Source organism: Zosterops lateralis (genome assembly GCF_965231275.1).
Source record: "Zosterops lateralis genome assembly, chromosome: 30".
Lineage (NCBI taxonomy): Eukaryota > Metazoa > Chordata > Aves > Passeriformes > Zosteropidae > Zosterops > Zosterops lateralis.
The window spans coordinates 2,743,832-2,760,128 of NC_139790.1; the positions used below are offsets into that span (position 1 = coordinate 2,743,832).

Below are 16,297 nucleotides of genomic sequence, written 5' to 3' on the forward strand. Positions count from 1 at the left end.
TGAGACATCACTCTGGGAACTCTCTTTCCCTTCAATATTTGCCCTTCAGATCTGAGCACATCAAACTCCTGGAGAATTTTTTTTTTTTCTCTTGCAGCTGAGTCAGTCCTTCCCTTACTCACAGAGGATCTAAAATAACAAAATCACCTTTTGTTGGGTCACTCAGTGCCCGATGGAGAAATCTGCCCCCTCCAGTGACAGGCCCAGGCTGTGCTGCCACCAGCTGCATTTTTTGCAATATACACCTGGGAAATTTATCCCCCATGATGATTATTCCATGATATTCCACCTCTGGCAGGAGCTCAGTGATCCCTGTCCACACCCCAGCCTGACCACGGGGGTCTCTGTTCCATCCCCTCCCCATCATCCTGAACAGGATTCCCATTCCCAGCAGTTGTTTTATCCTTCCCATCCTTTTTTACAGACTCCCAATGTCACCTCCCTCCTCCCCATCATCATTTCCCCCCTCCCTGAGTGGCACAGACCCCTCAGAGCTGTGGATGTGGTGCAATCCCAGCCCCAGCCAGCTCTGCTCTCTGCTCATGATGAACTGATCCAACACTGCGGGGTCAGGAAGGAAACCTCCCCAGGGATGCACCTTGTTATTTTTCCTTTATCTTCCTCCCCAGAGCCTCTAGAGGAGGAGGGGGGTGGTTTACCTGCCAGGAAACATTCCATGTCATGTTTTCTGCTGAAAACAGAGGGCAATTACTGACCTCTCTCTTTTAGCTCCTGAAATAAAGGATTTTGGTTCAAAGCTGACCATGTTGGTACCAATTTCTGCTGCCTCTCACCCCTCGCTGGCACTGCAGGACCTGTTTTATCACTCTGCTCCTGCAGGAAGCAGAATTCCCACTCAACAGGAGCCTAAATGTGTGAGCAGCAGGGCTCAGCTAAAGCATTTCAGCTCAAGAGCCTCATCTCAATTCTACAGAATTATTGTCCCCCCCTTTACACACCGGTCGTTACCATTAAAATATCATTGGCTTCAATCAAGATCTGCAGGAGAATTCCTCATTAAATGGAGGGCATAGCTATTCTATTCTATTCTATTCTATTCTATTCTATTCTATTCTATTCTATTCTATTCTATTCTATTCTATTGACTTTCAGGGTTGCTGAGAGACCATGTGCAACAAGCAGCAGGTGAAAGGAAATTATCAAAGTTTTAAAGCTGAAAATTCAACAAACAGCCCCCCCCCAAAAAAAAAAAAAAAAAAACAAACCAACAAAAAAACCCCCAAAAAAACCCCAAACAAAACAAACAAAAAGAAAAAAAAGCCAACCAAAAAACCCAAAAAACCCAAACAAAAAAACCCACCAAAAACAAAACAAAACAAAACACAAAAACCAAACAAATTAAAAAACAAGAAAAAAAACAAAAAAAACAAAAAAAAAAACAAAAAAAAAAAAAAAAAAAACAAAAAACAAAAAAAACAAAAAAAAAAAAAAAAAACACCACAACACCAAAAAACCAAAAAAAGTCAACCAAAAATAAAAGAAGTGTCCAGAAGCCACGGGAGAGTTGAAGAACACTCCCAACTTTGGTCGTGCTCAGGGAAATGATGATTCTATCCTTAGAAACCAGGAGGCAGACAGAAAACCAGCTGTCTTTGCCTATTGTCCTTCCTGTTCATCATGGCTAATTTGCTTTGGAACACGGAGCTTTGTTATTCCCAAGGTGTCAAATCTGAGCAAATTTGAGCCGCTTTTTTTGTATCTTTTTTTTTATCCACGCTGACCTCTGCAGCCCAGCACAGAGCTCGGCTTTGCAGCAGCCTGAATGAAGATCCTGCTCTCACTCAAAACCTCCAGAATTCTGAAATTTGTCTCCAAAGGTTTCAGTTCACAGAATCACAGAATTACCAGGTTGGAAGAGACTTTCAAGATCATCGAGTCCAACTCAACTCCAACACCTCAACTGGATCATGGCATCAAGTGCCACATCCAGTTTCCTTTTAAACACATCCAGGGATGTGACTCCACCACCTCCCCAGGCAGATCATTCCAATATTTTATCATCTTTTCTGTAAAAAACTTTTTCCTGGTATCCAACCTGTGTTTCCCTTGGCCCAGCCTGAGCTGTGTCCTCTGGTTCTGTCAGCGCTGCCTGGAGAAAGAGCCCAACCCCCCTGAGCACAGGCACCTTTCAGGGGGTTGTGGGGAGTGATCAGGTCACCCCTGAGTCTCCTTTTCTCCAGGATAAACTCCCCCAGCTCCCTCAGCCCTTCCTCACAGGGTTTGTGTTCCCAGCCCCTCTCCAGCCTCGGGGCCTCCTCTGGACGTGCTCAAGGCTCTGAATGTCCTTCCTGAGCTGAGGGGCCAGAGCTGGACACAGCACTCAATGTCCATCCTGAGCTGAGGGGCCAGAGCTGGACACAGCACTCAATGTCCATCCCGAACTGGACACAGCACTCAATGTCCATCCTGAGCTGAGGGGCCAGAGCTGGACACAGCACTCAATGTCCATCCCGAACTGGACACAGCACTCAATGTCCATCCTGAGCTGGACACCCAGAGCTGGACACAGCACTCAATGTCCATCCTGAACTGGACACAGCACTCAATGTCCACCCCAAACTGGACACAGCACTCAATGTCCATCCTGAGCTGGACACAGCACTCAATGTCCATCCCAAACTGGACACAGCACTCAATGTCCATCCTGAACTGGACACAGCACTCGAGGTGTGGCCTGACCAGTGCCCAGTCCAGGGGCAGAGTGACCTCCCTGCTCCTGCTGGACACACCATTCCTGATCCAGGCCAGGATTCCACCGGCCCTTTGGCCACCTGGTCACTGTCCTGGCTCATGTCCAGCTGCTGACCAGCACCTCCAGGTCCCTTTCCCCCTGGGCACTGGGTTCTGTAACTCTGAGAAAAAGCTGATGTTTTGGAGAGGTTGATAAAAAAATTAAACTGAATATGGTGGTTTTAAAGCCTGATCTTGATTAATTCAGAATAAAACCTCCTCAAAAAGGAGAGTATTTACAATTTTTTAACAAACTCAGGACAAAACCCCCCAAAAAAGGAGAATATATATGATTTTTTTTACCAAATTCAGGACAAAACCCCCCCAAAAATGAGAATATTTATGTTTTTCCTGACATTCCACAATCAGATCTTCTCAAGATGTGTTTACACACTGTAAAAGAGGTTTTTTCTTTTTGCTTTCTAAATTTTTTTAGCATTCTTGGCAGATGAAAAGTAATTGCTGGTTTGCTTTTATTTTTTCTTTATGGAAATTGCCACTTGAAAAAAAATAACTCACTATAAATCCACTAACAATAAGCACCTCTTTTTTTTTTCCCTCATGTCTTATCATCTCTAAAAAGCACAGAGTGAAGGAGTCACCGCAGTCTCTTTAAGCTGCTGGTGAAAAAAATTAGGTTGGTCAGGGATTTTTCTTTAAATCTCTTCATGCTCCAAACAAAAAAAGCTAAAACTGATTTAATTTAATTTTAATTTATTTTGCTTGCATTTCTTTAATTCTTTCTGAGCTTTCAGAAGCTTTGGTTTCGATAAATGTTGAAACGTCGGGTTTTTTTAATTATTAAATTTTTCATGGCCAGCAGAAAAGGGGAAGAAAAATAAAAATCACTTTTTTCTACGAGAACACGTTTTGATGGAAAGTCTGACGCAACTCTGCAAATTCCTGTGGAGCTTTAACTCTGCTGTCCTGGGGTGCAGTGTAGGATGCACACACAGTATTTATTCCATCCCCATCCCCATGAGCTGTTGGAACCAGGTGGGGCAGTGTTTTCCCAGGCCCCTCCTTTGGGCTCTTCTGCTCATGGCCCATCAATGCCTTGCCCAGGACTCACAGGGAACTCCCTCCAGGAGCTCTCTCTGTTTAATGGGCCATCAAGGAGCCACTGCACGACTCCTCATCCCATTGGGAGATGCTCCCAATGCCCAGGGGGAGGAGCCAAGCATTCCCACCTGGAGAGAATCTGGGATTTGGGACAGGACAAGCAGCCCTGAGCCACTGGATTCCCAGAGGAGCAGAGCTCCCAGACCTTTCTGTGGGATCACTGCTTCAGGAAGAGCCCCTCACCTGGACTGCTCCCACCACCCTGCTCAGGGTGTGTTCTGACTCTGTCAGTGCTCCTTTGTGTTATTGCATTGATTTTATTTTTTTATTTTATTTTATTTTATTTTATTTTATTTTATTTTACCTTTTCTTACCTTTCTTCTTATTAAATTGTATTTCTGACTTGGAGCCTCTCACTGGTTTTGCTCTCAAACCACGACACCCAACAACACCAAACAAAGACCCCAAACCTCTCTGACCTCTTGTTACTACTGCTCCCACCACCCTGCTCAGGGTGTGTTCTGACTCTGTCAGTGCTCCTTTGTATTATTACATCTATTTTATTTTATTTTATTTTATTTTATTTTATTTTATTTTACTTTTATTCCTTTCTTCTTACTGAATTGTATTTCTGACTCGGAGCCTCTCACTCGTTTTTCTTTCAAACCACGACAGAACCACCACCAAACTCTCAACCAAGTTCCAGAGGGTTCTGCAGCCCAGCCCAGTGAAACTCCACTGCTGCATCCCAGGTTGGCCCTTCAAAAATTCAACTTCACATCATCCCATCCCCATCCAGCCCTCCCCTGGCAGCAATTCCCGGGAATAATCCTCAGGCAGTGAAAAAACCCCACCTCAAACCCTCACATTGGCCATCTCTAATCCAATTACACTCTTTATTTCTGACTTGGAGCCTCTCGCTCGTTTTGCTTTCAAACCACAACACTCTGTTTATAAATGAGGAAAATGATGCAAGTGAACATAAAAAAAAAAAAGAAATATGAAGCTGTGGAGGATCAAACACCAAACCCATGGATGTCACCTCCCCATGTCAAGGATCTCCAGGAAAACCACACATCCCTCAATGAGCTAAAATCCAGTTTTTAGATGGGATTAGAGAGGTGGAAATAGGACCAGAAATAAACCAGATTGGACCTTGCAAATAAACCAGATATTTTGGAGAAATAGAACTATGAAAGGTGCATTGTACCAAACCCATGTGGGATATTTTAAAAGATGATTGAATTAAAGGCATTTACAACATTGTGTGGCAAAAGCTGATAGACCAAAAAAACACTTATAATTCCTAATTTTGTAATTAGAAAATAGTTTGGGTTCTGATTGTGATGGTGTGAACTGTAACATCTGTATTGTCTCACCCTTCTCATGAGACTGAAAATGGAATAAAAGTTTTTAAAGTGTTTCTCAGGAGCCTCATCTGTGGGTCTTTCCCCCCAAAAAAGGGTTTTTCCAAAACTGTGGGACAGTGACAATAATGATGACAACAAGCAGCATTTCCAGGGCTGGGCCTGGGCTCCATCAGTGAATTTTGGAGCCTGAGGCTGGAAAAGGACTCCGGGACTGTCCCCAGGGCTCTCCTGGCTCAAGAGCAGAGTTTCACCGAGGTGAGCAGCCCCATTTGGGGTCAGAGGTGAAAACAGAGGGGAATTGGCTCATTGAGGGTTGGCTGGAAACTGGGGCACAGCTCAACCGCCTGAATTCATCACTGTGGCTGCACCTCACCCAAAAATCAGCTCCAGCCCCACTTTCCTCCCTTCCTGCCACTTTTCCCCCTTCCAGCCCCACTTTCCTCCTTTCCAGCATCTTTCCTCCCTCCCAGCCCCACTTTTTTCCTTTCCAGCCCCACTTTCCTGCTCTTCCAGCCCTTTTCCTCCCCTTCCAGACTCTTTCCTCTGTTCCATCCCCATTTTCCTCCTTCCAGCCCCACTCTCCTCCTTCCAGCCCCTTTCCTCCCCTCCAAACCCACTTTCCTCCCCTCCAGCCCCACTTTCTTCCCTTCCAGCTCCACTTTCCTGCTCTTCCAGCCCTTTTCCTCCCCTTCCAGCCCCACTTTCCTCAATTCCAGCCCCTTTTTTCCCCTTCCAGCCCCACTTTCCTCCCCTCCAGCCACACTTTTCTCCCTTCCAGCCTATTTTCCTCCTTCCAGCCCCACTTTTATCCCTTCCAGCCCCACTTTCTTCCCTTCCAGCTCCACTTTTCTGCTCCTCCAGACCTTTTCCTCCCCTTCCAGCCTCTTTCCTCCTTTCCATCCCCTTTCCTCCCTCCAGCCCCTTTCCTGCTCTTCCAGCCCCACCTTCCTCCCCTTACAGCCCCTTTTCTCCCTTCCAGCCCCATTTTTCTCCCCTTCCAGCCTCACTTTCCTGCTCTTCCAGCCTCTTTCCTCCCCTTCTAGCCCCGCTTCCCTCCTTCCAGCCCCACTTTCCTCCCCTCCAGCCTCACTTTCCTCCTTTCCAACCCCATTTTCCTCCCCTCCAGCCCTTCATCCTCCCCTCCAGCCCCTTTTCTCCCTTTCCCAGGTCACCTCACATCCCACCCATCTAAAAACCCTGAACCATCCCCTTGACCCCTCAACAGGGGCTCATCTACAGGTGAAACAAACCCTTTTATTTATCCAAACAAATAAAAAGAGCTGCCTAAAAATCTTAGAGGGGGCAGGAGAGCCCTGCCTGCCCCTGCTCTCCCACTGCCACACTCCAGCTGCTCAGGGAGAGAAGGATTTGTGTGAGCTGGAATTCCCAACCCACCGGCCCCAGTGGAAACCAGTGGCAGAATTCACTGTAAAAAGCAGCTGGGTCACAATCCCACGGGTCTTGTTGGTTTTTTGTTTTATTATTTTTGCTCTGAGATCTTAAAGTGATCAGCGCTGGTTTGGCTTCTTGGTTTGTTGTTGTTGTTGTTTTGGGTTTTTTTTTAATAATAATAAAAAAGCTGGAGGGAGGATGTGAGAGTGTTAAAAAGATAAGGGAAGAGGTAGGGAATGAGGAGGTTGCTGGTGTAGCACGTACGGAGATACTTTGAAAAATCCTGAGGCATGTGAATATCAGCAGCACCATCCCTGCTGTGGGCAGCTGCATGTGCCAGAGCTCTGCCCGAGGGTGTCAAATCAAATATCCAACTGCGGCCTGGTGCAGTACAGCCCTTCCCCCTGGGGATCCAGGGGGGAAAAGAAGGAAGGGAACACAAAAAAAACCAAAAAAACCAAAAAAACCCCAAAAAACCAAAAAAAACCACACCCAAAACAAAACAAACAAAAACAAACAAACAAAAAACAAACAAAAAACAAAACAAACAAAAAAAAACCAACCAAAAAAACCACCAAAAAAACCACACACAAAAACCAAACCAAACCAAACCAAACCAAACCAAAACCACAAAAAAAACCCACACAAAACCAAACCAAACCAAACCAAACCAAAACAAAACAAAACAAAACAAACAAACAACAAAAAAAGCACCAAAAAAACCCCACACAAAAACCAAACCAAACCAAACCAAACTAAAACCACAAAAAAAAAACACACACACAAAAAAAGCACCAAAAAAACACACACAAAAACCAAACCAAACCAAACCAAACCAAACCAAAACCACAAAAAAACCCACACAAAACAAAACAAAACAAAACAAACAAACAAATAACAAAAAAAATCACCAAAAAAACCCCACACAAAAACCAAACCAAACCAAACCAAAACCATAAAAAAACCCCACACAAAACAAAACAAAACAAAAAACCCAAAAAAAGAAAAAAAAAACCCACAAAAAAACCCCCACAAAAAAACCAAACACAAAAAAAAAAAGACACCCCAAAAATACCCTCAAAAAAACAAAACGAAAGAAAAAAAAAAGGGGAAAAAAGGGTTTGAACATAACAAATGGAGAAAAAACTTTTTAAGGCACTCTGCTGTGGCTTTTGGTGGGTTGGCATTGTGTTTATTTGGAGGGAGGAGATGGGAAAGGAAAGAAAAATTAAAATAAGAACAAAGGTGGAGAGGTTAATGCTGAGCCTTGTGTGACTTACCTGGAACCGCCTCATGTCCCGTGGGTTTCCTGCTGTTTTCAAGCAGTTCTGATTGCACTTGAGGAAGAATTTGAGGAAGAATCTGGAAAGATAAAGAACCACGTCACTCGTGTCGGGCACAGCACGAGGTGTTGTCATAGTCTGGGTTTAAATGGATGTGACGTGATTTGTACGATGGTGGAAATGGATCTTACAGGGGTTTATCACAAAACAAACGAACCAATAACCTCTAAGAAACAGAATTTACAAAAAAAATTATAAAACAACAGGTAAAGGGACTGAAATCCACCGTGGTGAGAGTGACCATAATTCCTCTGATCTGCACCAACTCTCTCTCTGCAAAATTTTAATCTTTTCCTTTATCTCTCCCTCCCATTCAAGGTCTCTCTTTGTCCATCTGGAGGGATTTTTTTCCACAAAACAACATGAGAGGACCACAAAACCCAATGGGGCAACTGGGAGACAGATAAACCTTGGAAGGACCTGGAATGTATGGAAAAAAAAACAAACAAAAACAGGAGCAAACACAGCTCAGGGAAGAACCTGATGTGGTTTCACAAAAAACCCAAGAGCAGACACAGCTCAGGGAAGAATCTGTCGAGGTCTCATCCCGCTGATGTTTATTTTTAATTTATTTTTTATTTTTTTTCTGCTGAAGATTCCAGTCACTAAAAGCAGAGGAGCAGAACTGCCAAGAGCCCAGATTTTTCTTACCTCGATTTTTTTTTTTTTTTTTTTAAGGGTGGATAAGGAAAAAAAAACCCCCACGAGCTCCAAGTGAAACATGACAGCTCACGCTGGCCGAGCAGATAAACCCATTAATATCCCACAAAGTTCTCCTGCCAATTATATATTTTTTTTTTTTTGCCCTGTCACAGACACCCATCTTCATGGGGTTTATTATTATCCTAAAATTCAGCTCGTCATGGGATCTCCAGTGACTCACCCAATGCCGCAAGGAGATTTTTTTAGAGTTTAGAAAATATTAAGCAGATATAAAATATAATTTTTATTTTTTTTTTCCCCTGCTCCACCAAATTTTGTCTCAAGAAAAGGATTCTCTCCCCCCACACTTTGTTTTCTGATTGAATCTGGACATTTCAGAGGTAAAGAAACGGCGTGAAAAGCCAACGGGGGTTGGATTTAGAACAAAACAAACAAGTCTTCGACATCCAGGCACGAGCAAGAGAATTTTTTTGGCGTCCTCTGCTGCGAGTGAAAACGTTCTCTGTGATTCCCCTTTCCCGTGGCTGTTTGTCAGACAAGATGAGTTTTCACCGCAACGATTGTAATTAAAAAAATAAATCAAAAGCCTTGAAATAGATTTAAGAAGGGGGGGGAAAAAAGTGGGATACAAGACAAAAAATATAAATAGTTTAAGAATTGATTTTGAATACAAAGAGAGAGTTATTTATTTATTTCTCTTGCTGGAGCGCTTTCCTTAAAAAAAAAAATAATAAATAAATAAATAAATAAAAAGAAAAAAAAAATCTGCTTTTGCAGTAAGTTAAAGTCCCAGGTGAGCCAGGCCTATTTCCCTTTCTGTTACTATGACAACGATTTTTTACCGCAGTCCCTAAGTCCCTTCAGAACTCACACATTCATGCCTTGAATTAGAACTTTAAAGGAGAAAGATGGATATTTCCTGGCTTTACCAACAACACCCTCCGAACCAGCCCCGGCACCAGACAATAAATACAGAAATCTGCTCTCCCTTGTTAGTGCCACTTTTCTCTGCGCTGCTCCCGCCACGAGATTTCTCCTCCATCTGCCCCAAAATACAATTTAAAAAGCCATTCAAACAAATAAAATCCCCCCCCCCAAAAAAAAGACCCAAATCGTGCCACAAAATCCACCCTGTCGAGGCTCCTTTTCAATTAAAATCTCTTATTTTTTAACTAATATTTTCTTAAATCTGTCACAAATATAGTAGATATTTTAAAAAATGCTCATTTTTTTCAAGGTGAGAGTGTTATTTTCTCCATTTTTCTTTCTCATCTGGGCTCTCCCTTCAGCAGGACGTTGAGGTTCAGCAGGGAGGAGATGTCAGAGCCCTTGGGCACCTCTGTGGCTCCCAAACCAAAAATCCGACAGAATTTCATGCCTTGGGTATAATAATGTATATATAATAATAAAATATATTAATATATTTTATTAAATAAGTCCTGTCGAGTCCATGCTGAGACCTGAGACCTCTTTTAGACAAAAGATTTGGGGAGATTTTTATCCTTAAAAATGTTTTGAGGAGGAAAAATTCCCCTTCACCCTCCGACAGCCGCGGAGATCCGCCGGAGAATGTGAATCAGCACAAATGTTACCCACAAACAAAACTCATTTTCCTCTTCTCAGAGACATAAAAATGAATATTTGCAGATCTATAAACGGCTTATAAGAGACGTGCAAACTCCAGAATGGAACCAAACCCTAAAATGGACCAAAGCAAGGAACTTTTACGTTGAAAAAATCAATGATCGTTTCTGCAGGAGAAACACAACAACAACAGCAAAAAAAAAAAAAATCCAAAAGTTGTTGCTTCTAAGGAAATATAAAAGAAATTAAGCAGGGAAATGGCCAGCTCACTTTTTAATTTTTTAATTTATTTTTTAATGCTTGGAATCATTTGATTGAGGCGAGAAAAATGATCAATACGAAGAGAAGAACGAAGAAAACGAGCGAAGAAAACGAACGAAGAAAACGAAGGAAACGGGGAAATGTGTCTGGGAGAGAACTTGCTGTGTCAGCTGGGCTGGTTTTGGGGAAGAGCACAAATCCTGGGGGACTGTGAGTGACACAACCCCGAAAATTCAGACGCAGAGAGGCAAAAAAAAAATTCCAAATGTACATTTGTAACAGCGAAATCCAAACCCCGCGGTGAGGAACGAAAATCCCCTTTTTTCCTTCTAAATCTGCAGAAAATCAGGGTTCAGACCCTCAGAAAACACCAAACCTGCAGCACAAATGAAAAAAGAGCTGGATTTCAATAAATCCGGGCTGGTTGGTGCCGAGGGGGGTGATGGACATTAAATAATGAAACAAAAAAACCCAAATTTTCCCTTTTTCACTGAGCGTTCCCTGCACCAAACCCAGGGAGCCTCAGCCTGGAGCTTTAACCCCAGAAATTTGGGGGAATCCCACTGAGGGCTCTTAGAGCTGCCTTGACTTTCTGGAATTCAGCTGAAAACGCTGAAATTTTTCCTGCCTTAAGTTAAAAAAAATAAATTTGCCTCGCTCGCTTCACAAAGTGCCGGGTTTGCTTTTAGTTTATTTCAACGTCGTGGCAGAAATCACATTTATTTTGCTAAAATGTTTGTTGGAGATCACTGGATGTGCTGCACTATCACAATTTCCCTCCCAATCACCTCAAAATTTAGATTTAATTTAATTTAGCTGCACACACAGGGATTTATATATTTTATTTTTTTTTTTCCCAGTTGAACCACATTTATTTTTTTTTCTCTTTTTCAGAGTTTTTCCAGTCAAATCTGAGCTGTGAGTGGGAACCTGCATGAAATATTTTGTAGATTGTTATATATATATATATATATATATATATATATTTAAAAATTATATATAGAGAGATATATATTATATATAGATATATATTATATATAGAGAGATATTATATATATGTGTATATATATGTATATATAATATATATACATATATATGTATATATAATATGTACACATATATATGTATATAATATATATACATATATATGTGTATATATACATATATATGTGTGTGTGTATAAATAGATATATATATATATTTTTAAGAGGTTGCATCTGGGAAAGGCATTAATATTTATTGCAGAATTAGAATAAAAAATGACTTGGGGGAGAGCAAAGAGGAGGGAAGGTTTAGCACTAAATGAAGCTGATTTAGGGGGTAACAGGAGAATTGCAGAAAGATTTTATTAATTTTTCTTTAAACGAGGCACTTTAGCCAGTTTTTGGCCTTAACCTACTTATACATCAAAAATAATGATAATCTTTAAAAATCAGAATTATAAAAAAATTTGATTTTGACTTTTCTTGGCCAGTTTTTGGCCTTGCCAAGAACAGAATTAGGTGGGAGTTTAACAAGTGACTTTGGCTCCAGGATGGACCTTGGCCCATCCCCTCAATATTTCTCAATATACTTGAGGGGAAAACCTAAATTGGAATCTACATTTCAATAACTACCCCTGAAAATGAAAACTCTGGCACTGCTATGGAAAAGCTGATTGACTTAATGCACAGACATTAAATTAATTCAGATATAAGCACAGATTTTCATCCGTGACCTCACTGGGTACGGACTGAGAGGTATCCAAAATGCCACCTTAAATTTGCCTCCTTCTTTTTATATTTAAAAATATTTATTTTTTTAAAAAAGTTACTATTTTTTAAAAGTTACTGCTCCTCCTGCTGGGAGTTCCCACCAAGCCCAGGAGTTCAGCTGGTGGATTAAATGCCCCTTTTTACATTTCAGCATAAATTCAGCTGTGTTATCTCAGATATTTTTTGGCAACACTTTGAGCAATCCTGGCTGGGGAAGCACCAGGAGAACTCCTGGCACAGCTGAGGATGCACAGGGCTCTCCATGGCCATGGAAAAAAGGGGGAGGACAAATTAAACCAGGTCTTGCTTAATTTAAAGTCAATTAAATACTGAAAATCAAGTCAGTTAAACTGTTTGAAGAGCAGTTTTTGTCCCACTGTCTCACCTGTGCCCAACTCAGCAGGTTCTGTGCCTGCCTGGAACTGGAGCCTTTGTTCCACAGCTCTGAGGATGTTTGTCCTCCTCAAATGAGTGAGAAAAATCAACCTGACCTCAATCAAATTGATCTCAACCAAATCCTGCCCCTTTTCCACTTCAGCTTAAATTCAGCTGTGTTATCTCAGATAATTTTTGGCAACACTTTGAGCAATCCTGGCTGGGGAAGCACCAGGAGAACTCCTGGCACAGCTGAGGGTGCACAGGGCTCTCCATGGCCATGGAAAAAAGGGGGAGGACAAATTAAACCAGGGCTTGAATAATTTAAATTCAGTTAAATCCTGAAAATCAAGTCAGTTAAACTGTTTTCAGCACGAGTCACCTGAAGCTCAGTCCCACGTGCAGCAGAAGGTGTAATTCAAATAAATAAATAAATAATTTTTTTTTTTTTTTTTATCCCCCATCCACATTTTATGCTTCATTTAAAATAGAGGTAGAGAATCAAGAGGTCCAACACTGGCTGTAAGTTGGGAACAGACTCTGGACACACCTAAAGTTCTGGATACACCTAAAAATTCTCCCTTTTAAATTAAATAATTCTGGCTTTTTGGGGTTGCTGTGGAATATGGAGTTGTGGCTTCAGTCATTTTTTTGGCATGAGAACATGCTGACCATTCAGGATAATTCTGATTATGTTTACCAGCAACCCCAAAATCTAATGGAAATATAAAGATACGGAGCAATTCTGCTTTAATAATTCAGCAATTCTAAAATGTCACAAAAAGAATGACAACAACAACAAAACTATACCCAGAAGTTGTTATTACGAGTCTCAGTTAAACAATATTAAATTGAAATATAAAATAAAGTGTTATTATTGCAGTGAGGCTTGATCCAACTCCCTGGATCAGGTCAGATCCTCCCCTCTGTGTGTCTTGGCATGGCAAGACTTTTTTTTTTTTAAAGAAAAAAGTGTGACAAGTGACCCTTCCTAGTGCCCCACACAACTCCAAATTCCTCCCTTTCAAAAGAGCCAAAATTTCAAATCAATTAATTGCATTTATTTGATATCACCGCCCTGATTTTAATGAATTTCACAACATGAACCTCCTCTATAATCTGAATATTTATCTCTGGAGTGATTTCTGTGGTGTCAGGGTGTATTATTAGGGAGCTGATGAGAAGATTCCCCTTTTATTTTTTGCAGAGTGGGATCAGAAATGCAAAAAAAAAAAAGGCACTTTAAATGAAGGTGCACCTCGTGGGGTGTGAGGAGTGAGCGGGGTTATTGCAGGGAGCATTTGTGTGATGCTCCACAAACAGCAGCTCATTAATCTTCACAAAACTCCTGTGCATAAAGTGTGAACCCGGCTTAACAAACGTGAAAAACCAACATATGTAGGTCAGGAGAGTTTCCTGAGTCTGTCAGAGATTCGCTGGGAGGGGAGGGACAGGAGTCGGAGGATGAGATCCCCGGCCCAGGCCAGGGGAGGAGGAGTTGGCTCCTCATTTGTCACTTGGGGCTTTTTTTTATTAATAGAAAGGCTCCAGTTGCACAAAAAACCAACCAACCAACCAAAAAAACCCCAACAAAATACACAGCTAAAAACACACATACAAAAAACCCAAACAAACAACCAAAAAACCCAACAAAACACACAACTGAAAACACAAAAAAAACCCCAAACCAACCAACCAACCAACCAACCAACCAACTAAAAAACCTGACAAAATACACAACTAAAATCACACAGAAATCCCAAACCAACCAAAAAACCCAACAAAATACATGACTAAAAACACACACAGAAAAAACCCAAACAAACAACCAAAAAAAACCAACAAAAAACACGACTGAAAACACAAAAAAACCCAAACCAACCAACCAACCAAAAAAACCCAACAAAATACACAACTAAAACAACAAACACAAAAAAATCCACAGCTAAAACCACACACAAACCTCAAACCAACCAAAAAACCCAACAAAATACATGACTAAAACCACACACAAAAAAACCCCAAACCAAACAAACAAAAACCCCAACAAAATATGCAACTAAAAGAACACACAAAAACCCCAAACAAACAACCAAAAAACCAAACAAAATACACAACTAAAAACACACACACAAAAAACTCAATCCAAACAAGCAAAAAGTCCAACAAAATACACAACTAAAACAACAAACACAAAAAATCCACAACTAAAACCACATACAAACCCCAAATCAACCAAAAAACCCAACAAAATATGCAACTAAAAAGACAAACAAAACCGCCAACCCAAACAAACAAAAAAGTAACAGAATACACCACTAAAAACACACTCAAAAAACTCAATCCAAACAAACAAAAAAAACCCCAACAAAATACAGAACTAAAACAACACACAAAAAAAACCCAAAAACCCCCACAAAACCCAACAAAAAAACACAACTAAAAACACACACAAAAAACCCAAACAAAAAAAGTAACAAAATACACAACTGAAAACACACACAAAAACCCTAAATTAAGCAACAAAAAAAAAAATCCCAACAAAAACCACAACTAAACCACACACACAAAAAAACCCAAACAACCAAAAAACTCAACAAAATACACAACAGAAAACATACACATACAAAACCCAAACCCACCAACCAACCAAAAAAACCCAACAAAAAACACAACTAAAAACAGACACACAAAAACCCTCAAACCAAGCAACCACCAAACCCAAACCAAACAAAGCAGAAATCAGATTAACACTGTTCCTGTTATTCTTTCCCCAACAAAATCCTCGTTTCCTGATGGTACAAACCAGAAACATTTCTCCCTCCTCTTGCCTCGATTAAAAGTAATTTCTTCAGCCTCGTCAGACTTTTTTTAAGTGACTTTTCTTGCAGTCACTCGCTCCAGTTTAGATTTTAGGGTTAAAGTTTAAGTTTTGATGTGGGAACATTATTTAGGGCCCAATCCCTGAAATGACACCTGGGGGAAGGCAAAAAGTGTCTGAATTCCTCTGGACCTGAGTTCCAAACAGCCAATGTTGGAGATGGGGTGGAAAAGGAATAAAATGGAAAGGAAAGGAAAGGAAAGGAAAGGAAAGGAAAGGAAAGGAAAGGAAAGGAAAGGAAAGGAAAGGAAAGGAAAGGAAAGGAAAGGAAAGGAAAGGAAAGGAAAGGAAAGGAAAGGAAAGGAAAGGAAAGGAAAGGAAAGGAAAGGAAAGGAAAGGAAAGGAAAGGAAAGGAAAGGAAAGGAAAGGAAAGGAAAGGAAAGGAAAGGAAAGGAAAGGAAAGGAAAGGAAAGGAAAGGAAAGGAAAGGAAAGGAAAGGAAAGGAAAGGAAAGGAAAGGAAAGGAAAGGAAAGGAAAGGAAAGGAAAGGAAAGGAAAGGAAAGGAAAGGAAAGGAAAGGAAAGGAAAGGAAAGGAAAGGAAAGGAAAGGAAAGGAAAACAGGGACCAACTTAAAAATCAACCTTAAAACCACAGCATGGCAGAACCCATCTTAAAACTGCCTCTAATTCTAATTTTATTTGCTATCCCAAGATGTCCTGCTCACATTGGGTGGGTAACACTCTCTACAATGGATTCAAGAAGACATGGGGTGAAAATATTCTGTATTTCAGATGGATCAAGAAGGGCTTTTTCTTTTAATAAAAAGACTCCAGTTGCACAAAAACCCCAACCAACCAAATAAAAAACCCAACAAAATACACAACTAAAAACACACACAAAAAGCCAAACCAAACAACCAAA

The 16,297-nt window shown here is 41.0% G+C and overlaps 1 protein-coding gene across 1 annotated transcript in view; it reads right to left on the reverse strand.

Moving 5' to 3' along the window:
* EBF2 (EBF transcription factor 2) overlaps positions 1–16,297 on the reverse strand; it is a gene marked incomplete at its 3' end in the record, with an annotated part of 151,792 nt that overhangs the window by 27,683 nt on the left and 107,812 nt on the right. Inside the window, exon 7 of the mRNA XM_083880562.1 lies at positions 7,856–7,937. Within this exon, the coding sequence (XP_083736688.1) occupies positions 7,856–7,937 (82 nt within the window). The remainder of the gene's footprint in view (positions 1–7,855; positions 7,938–16,297) is intronic.